Here is a 7,580-nt window from a genome sequence, read left to right on the forward strand (position 1 = left end):
AAAGTGACGTCGTTACCAGAAGTAACTTGTAATAGCGTTACAAGTAACGCTTTACATCCGTATTCGTTGTTTCCCTATTCTGGTATATACGTTGCGGAGGAATTGTTTTTCTTAGCCATTATAATATATCCTTGGGGAAATAAACACTACAAGTTAGCTGTGGTCGCCGTCGCTGTTATCGAGCCCTGTTTCCTCTTCTTTCACGTCCGATGTAGTGGACGGCGGAACTATCACTGGAACATCAGATTTGCGACTTACCGACAGGTCCTCTACTTGATCATCTAGGACCTGCTGTTGATGCTGCTGTCTCCTAACGCAGCGTATCACCGGACTCGCGGTGCGAGGGGCAATCGAGTCACGGTCCTGCGGCATCTCCTTCTTTATCTTGTCGTAGATGGTCTCAAAAAGCACATTACTAGTACTGGCCAGACTGTCGACGACGTCCATGTTACTACTGCCACTCTCATTCTCATTTTCGAACAGGGTATTGTCTTTAGCGCGGCTGTCGTAGAGAGCGCCGTTCACGTTTGCGCCGACGCCATACGGGAAGCATGCCGTGCTACCCCCGTTGCTCGTCGAGCGCTTCATTGACGGCCGTGATGTTGGAATGCCGAGCTTCTTCACTTTGTCGTAAAGTGTACGCGATGGCACGCCATACTTTTTAGCCGCCTGAACGGCGCTCTCACCCGACTTCACCGCCTCGATCGCCTTGTAAATGTCCTCTCGGGTGTACTGCTTATAGCGTTTCCACTCTGGCTTCGGTTGGACGCAGTCCGCTGGTGCTACAACAAATACGAGTAAAATTTAGCAGTGAAATGTTGTCATTACAATATCTAAAATTCATAGGGTGTATAAAAATTTCTACTATCATTATAACACTGACAAGGTACCGTGTAATTGAAAATAGATCTCGTCTGCAGCGAATTGTTCACCGTAAAAACATACGCGTTATAACAATTATATTACGTTATATTATATCGACTGATCTCTTTCGCAAAGTTGCATCTCGATTTTACGCATGCTGAGAAAAATATCCGATTAAATATAACCGGATAATCCAATTACATGATAACAAACGGATGTATCCGATTAAATTGTACATCCGACGAAAAATATGGTTAATATATAGTTAAACTAGTCGACGTTGCGATGCGGTAACACAGACTTCTATATACTGCTAGACTGCCAAATTCAAGCTAAAAATGGAGGCGAGACCATCGCCATATTTTGTAGGCAAATAAAGTTAGTACACGTACGTCTTGTGTGTCTACTAGGGCTATCATTTTTTATAACTTCGAAGATTCAAAGCTTCGAAGTTGACTTCGAACTTTTATACTAATAAATACAAAAGGACATATACAATAAATCGCTGACTGGACAATTATATACGCAAACAGTCGCCATCGCAAGATGTCACACTTCGAGGGTAATGAGTTGCTTGTGAATATTACGAAATCTCTGCCTAGTGCGTACCGCATAATCCCTATAAAATAGATTTGCGCGACGAGTGAAATGAAGTTGTCGCTGGCACGAATAAATTTTTCGAAGCCTCGAAGATTTCAAAAGTTCAAAGTTCGAATGTCGAAGCCTCCGAAGAAAACCACCAGTCCTAGTGTCTACAGGGTGTCGTCGCAATCGAACTTTCTAATCTCATTCGACACCGATCTCATTCGCGGAATTCTTGATGGTACTTGAGATATAATAGCTACCTGAGTTTCTCATAGATTCCCTGCTGTACGACGGTGGAGATGGCTGCCTCTCGTCCTCATCCGCGTACGAAACGTCGGCGTGGGGAGTCTCACCCTGAGTCTGGTCGCTAGTGCGGCGGTTATCACTGTCGTTCGCGGACTCGTTACTGTTCATGTTGCGATAGTGCATCGACTCATGGCTGACCAGCTCCTGCGGTATTTTCTGAGAACTGTCAACCTGAGTCTGGCCGAGTACCGTGCGCAGTATCGGCGTATCGTTCCTCACCAGGCACAACGGCAGCGTCGATTTCCGTCGCTTGATCAGCGAGGTGTCGATATTGCTGTCGTAGGATCCGCTGCCGTCGCCTGACCCGTACTGATGACTCGTTATGGAAGGCAACTGCCACGATAACGAGGTGGCTGGAATTGGCATCCCGGATTTCCCGCAAAAGGTGGAATAGACGCCGGTGGAGTGCGGCGGCGACGAGTGGCTACAGCCACCGGTGCTTGTGCTGATAGCCGGCGGCGGCGATGTCGACGGCGTGTCCCGTATTACACCCTCCTGTTTGTCAGCTTTCATCAAGCCCTTCACCTGCAGTATTTCCGCGGTTTTCAGCAACGCCTGCAGTTGATTATGTACCACGTTCACTTCGCCGCGATACATGAACTCCAATATCGCCTTTAAATCCATATACGCAATATCCTTGAGGATGATCACCGGATGGTGATGCAAAGGTGACAGCGAGTGAAACAGAGTCTGGAAGTATGTCGAGCTCGCCGCTAGCACTATCTTGTGGCAGCTGATAGTAAGACCGCTGTCAACAGCGAGGGTGACATCGGTGAACGACGAGTCTTGCAGCAGGTTTTCGAAGGCGGATATCACATTCGTCTGATGATTGTTCCATCGGAGGCAATATTGTGAATAGTGATTGTTCATGATGTCCGAGATGATTATATGTCTAACTAGCAGACACACTCCCGGTCAAAAAGATGCTTTCGACTGAAGTTGAACTGTCTTGGTCAAGGGCTTAAGTAGAAATGCTCTTCGCAATCTCCCGTGGCTCCCCACTCAAATACCTAAAATTTCCTGTTAGTGATGTATATGTTTCATGTATAAAAACCCCAACCCCCCCAACATTATCGGTAAATATACAGAATTATCTAGGGAGCTGTGGTAGGGGTCAAAGTTCAAATGCATCGCTATTTGCACGCGACAACTTCTTTCTCTCCGTTACAGGGACTAGTTCAACAAAAACTATTTACATTGATATCGAAGGGACGGAAATAATTTTCACTTCGACCTTATTCACGTAGAAATAATCGTCGTAGAAAAAAAACGTAGAAAAAAAAGTCCAAAGTTCAGAAAAGAAAAATTTGAAATTTTCCAGAACAGTCACGCTCACATTTATCGAAGAATTTACGCAATTATATAATTTCTACGCCCCCGTATAATTCCGTTAACCTGACTATCAATAAATGTGCAAATTGAAACGAATTTTCTCTGTTTTTAACATAATTCAAAATTCGACAAAATCTATAAAATTGCAATGTATTTAAAGAATGCAAGTTGATGCACATTTTCTTTTTGTTACATGTTTTTGATTTTCAAAATATCCATATTAGACGAATACCTTTTCGCAGGTTTTAAATTACAATAGAAATATATCCGCGCCTCAGGATGATTCTCGAAATCTTTAATTGGAACAGTACGTTCTCTAAATCATTGATTTTACATGCGAATAACATATTAGCCTCTAATAGACGCCTGTGCTGAATATACTTCTGCATCTAATTTCACTTCGGCGAACAAATCATAGTTCCGAAACTGTTTTCGAGACTCGCATGAGAAAAGATTAGGTATCTAAGGTCCAAGAGATAGAAAAGGAAATACCTCAATTTCAGTATCTGTACACACACAAACTAGAAAATGACCACACATAGAGGAGATACGATAGATATGAACCGTCGCGACGTCGCAAAATATTTACGTTACACGTGTCGAAAGAACATTCTATTGTATTCAAAATCCTTGAACTAGTATTCGAAACATATTCAAAGTTAAGTCATTATAATTAGAATTCTATTACATTTATTTTATATTATATATAAAAATCTACTATAATAATAAAATTTCTTACAATATCGCTTTAGAATCGTAATTACTGAAACATTGGAGTAATACAACGGTATTACTCTAATATTAATGCATTAGTATTAATGCGTGGTAATATAATTATTACAATATCATTATATTGCGTATTATCGTCGATAAAGGCCAGATAAAATTACGACGAGATCTGTGCAAGTACAGTCTCCAACAATTGCACGCAACTTTTGCCGAATTCCTAAAAAGTTGGTCGTTACTTTCGCAGGTATGCGTCTTAGACGTATACGAGCACAATAGAATAGTAGAGCCATTGTCGAAATGTACATAATTCAAATTTTTTTTAACCCTTTCCGGCCACAGCCATATTTTATATTAGCGTGAAAGGGTGGATAAAAAAGTTTCTTTAGTAAACCCAACAATGGACATTTGTGTAAATCAAGAAGTAAACCCAATTGTTATATCCTCGTAAACTTGCTTTCATATACTAAGATTAAAAAAATTAAGTGGCTGGGCTATAGAGAACTGACCGCCTTCTGCTGGTCTATTTATAAATATTTTCTATTTTCTATTTATAAATTTATATTATTTATAAACCAAACCGCGTCGGTCTTACTATCGAATGCCCGTAAATACTTTTTATAAATTCGGCAACAGCGGCGCGCGTGGAAAATTTGGAAGATTATGCAGTTTCCTCTAGTTCGAGCGGAGCAAACTTTCCACGAAAAAATAATCATTCTCTACGCAGGGTTTCACTCGCGGGAATTTTACAAACTTCTCTTAGTGTGTTCATTTTATTGACTTTTATTCATTAAAATATGGAAAGAGAGAGGGGAAGCAGGTTAAAAAGACGCAAAAAGGAGAACAGCCAAAGATTGGAGAAAAATGCAGGACGTAAAGGAAAGAGAAATAGGAGAGTAGTAATAAAGGCGTTTGCACGGATAGATAGTATACCAAACAGCTAGTATAGGAAAGCAATAATTTGTGATATGCAGTGAGAGGTGTAAAGTCAATAAGATAAGGAAGTTGGCAAGAAGGAAAACGTAGAGGAGGACGCACCGGTATAAATGCCATCCCTATCCGTGTGAGATGCAATAATATAAGCGGACAACTTGTACGTGCATACATATGCAATAATAAGGAACAGAAGATGAATAAGTTAAGAGACAGTGCATGTAAAGGTTTGCGTGGTTAAGAGGCTCAAATGTTAATCAATCGACTCATTATATTATATTATTAAAAAATATTAAATTAAATAAAAAACTGAAATTAAAATAAAATAAAAAAATTAATATATTAAATAAAATTATTTTTAGTAACAAAATGAGATTATTTTATTAATATTATTGATTTATTATTAATAATAAAAAATTAAATAATATAAAACTTAATTAAATTAGTAGTAGTACTACTAATAATACTACTACTACTAGTCACAAGCTGAAACTTTTTGCAACATTGTTTTATATAAGGGGCTATGATTAATGACTGTGATATTAAATTAATTAGTTTTATAAAAATATATTATAAAATAAAAGTTAATATAATGTTAAAAATTAATATATAACAAAAATAAAATAATAAAAATAAAATAGTATATATTATTGTATATGTAAATTAATAATAATAAATATAATATAAAAATCATAATATCAAATTTTAATATAAAAAATAAAGTAATAATAAAATTAATTAAATTAATTAATTATCTAATGAGAATAGTCTTAAAACTCGCCAGCAGTAATTAACAACATCAGTAATTTTTATTGACAGTATCTGGCAATTTCTATATTATTAAAATTGCCAGATACTGTCAATAAAAATCACTGATGTTAATTAATTATATTTAAAAAATAAACTGAAAGAAATATATATCATTGGCTTTATTCATTTCCGTGCACGTCTACGTGATTTACTTTTGGTATAACGTATGCAAAACTGCATATGCAACTTGAAGAATATTTAATTATATTTGCATTTTCCCCCTCGATTTGACATTTGAAACTTAGCCATGGCGGATCTGTCACGTCTCCGCTCATATTTCTTCCCTCGCTCTGTGAATGATTGAGATAATGAGAGAAAATTAAACGATCGATTGGCTCGTAGCTGGGGTGAGTTCGCGTCGCAAAGGGTTTCTAGTCGATATTTGCATTTCTCGTGTAGGGTGAGTCATATGATCTCGCCGACTTTCAGTTTGATCGCCCCGGTAGGAATTAGGAGCGGGAACACAATGATAAGGAGGCGATAAGGAAGGTCTGAAATGTGGAATTACGTGGAAACATACTGCATTTAATGATGCCAAAGAGAGACGAATGAAAATCTTGACGTAATCTGGTCGACCTGAAAATTATCCTCGACCGATCTACCCGCCAAACGAACATTAAAGCTCGCGGAAAAAGCTCGCAGGAGAAAAGCGAGAATGTAAGAAAAATATTAGCGATAAAACGGCAAGCAATTTGCAAACGAAACCCAGCTGATTCTGTAATTCCTTGTAATTCCTTGAATGGATTCATGAGTCTGTGCTAGTAAATTCATCTCGGTAATCAGTGGATTTATAATGATAGTGTCAATTTCTAAAATTTTCCAAGTAGCAACCATATGTTTGCACATCTCGAATAAGTACGAATTCTTTGCTAAAAATTTGGTGTATAAGCGACAAGACGATACAAAGTTAAAAGCAAACAGACAAAAGTAAGCTTACTTTAAGTTACAGTAAACAAAGAATTTGATTTAGTGATAAAATGAAATGTCTTAACGTTTCAAGAGTTTTTATATAACTCTTTTCTTTTTATAAATCGTCGCGTTTATACGTTAAGTTAAAGGAGATCGTTTAAATGTCCCGAACGCCCGCTTCGCGCTCGGCTAGGCAAAGAACAGATGTGATAGTATCGTCTTCTCGCGAGCCATTAAAAGCGAAGAAGAGGGAGCATTGAACTTACTTTGTAAGCGACTCGTAGCAACGGCGAAACCCGGTGCAGCCGATCTAATAAAAGCGAACGCTGCCCGGAGAGATTCAGGCTGGAGACCGTTTCCGCAGAGTTGCGCGCCTTCTAATGTTTTCACGGGCACAGGGCGCGGATTATCTGTCTGACAGCGACGGGCCACCTCACGGCCGTTATCAATGTCGTATGTTCCAATACGATCTTTCCTCCTCCTCCCCCCCACTTTTTTTTATCTCGTCTGACGCGTATCGCGAAGTGCGGAGGCACTTCGGACGCATCTAGGAGGGACCCGCGCGCGGGTTCATCTTCTTTCTATATCGCTCGCTCTTTTTCTCACGCGTATCTACCTATACGACGTTAAAAATTGCGCTCCTCATGCGGCTGTCACGCCGCACGCGGAGGACGCGTGGTGAAGAAGAAAACAGGCACAGGCACGGAGACAAACGCACACGCACAATCGTATACGCTTAATTCTTCATACACCTATGTCTCGTATCCTTCTCCATAACCGACTGAGAACACTCGATTCCAGATTAAACGTAAAAATGCCGGTATTCTTCAATGAAACAAAGGCCTCTTTCTAAGCATAGAGAACAGGGAACTCTACTCCTGCCAGCTCAACCTGCCAGTAACCACTAGACAACGTCGGTTCTTGAAAACTTGGTCTAACTAGTCCTATGAACTAGCCACATCAGTAAGGGTGGCTCTGATGGCGCGATCCCTCCCTGCCGTCTTCCTGCCGTCTTGGCACACGATTCGTTGGTTTTAGACAAACTAGAACTGACGCTCTCCCCCCTTAACGAAATAGAATTTTCCTAGTGGCGGATAATTTGACACAAATGGAAA

The 7,580-nt window shown here is 39.6% G+C and overlaps 1 protein-coding gene across 1 annotated transcript; it reads right to left on the bottom strand.

Annotated features, from left to right (window-relative positions):
* Window positions 1-6,963, bottom strand: LOC105563976 (nucleus accumbens-associated protein 1-like). The gene is made up of 3 exons (XM_012016014.1): window positions 6,732-6,963; window positions 1,710-2,765; window positions 1-782 (listed from the first exon to the last, which is right to left on the bottom strand). The coding sequence occupies exons 2-3, from the start codon at window positions 2,623-2,625 to the stop codon at window positions 154-156; spliced, it is 1,545 nt and encodes a 514-aa protein (XP_011871404.1). The 5' UTR covers window positions 2,626-2,765; window positions 6,732-6,963; the 3' UTR covers window positions 1-153.
* Between the last annotated feature and the right edge of the window lie 617 nt (window positions 6,964-7,580).

Source organism: Vollenhovia emeryi, unplaced genomic scaffold (genome assembly GCF_000949405.1).
Source record: "Vollenhovia emeryi isolate VEMERY1.0 unplaced genomic scaffold, V.emery_V1.0 DF939169.1, whole genome shotgun sequence".
NCBI classification, from domain to species: Eukaryota; Metazoa; Arthropoda; class Insecta; order Hymenoptera; family Formicidae; genus Vollenhovia; species Vollenhovia emeryi.

Bases quoted from the DNA above. Each gene is read 5' to 3' on its own strand.
- LOC105563976 (XM_012016014.1), bottom strand. From the start codon at position 2,625: ATGAACAATCACTATTCACAATATTGCCTCCGATGGAACAATCATCAG. The intron at 783-1,709 runs GTAGCTATTATA...TATTTGTTGTAG, and splicing joins GGAATCTATGAGAAACTCAG to CACCAGCGGACTGCGTCCAA.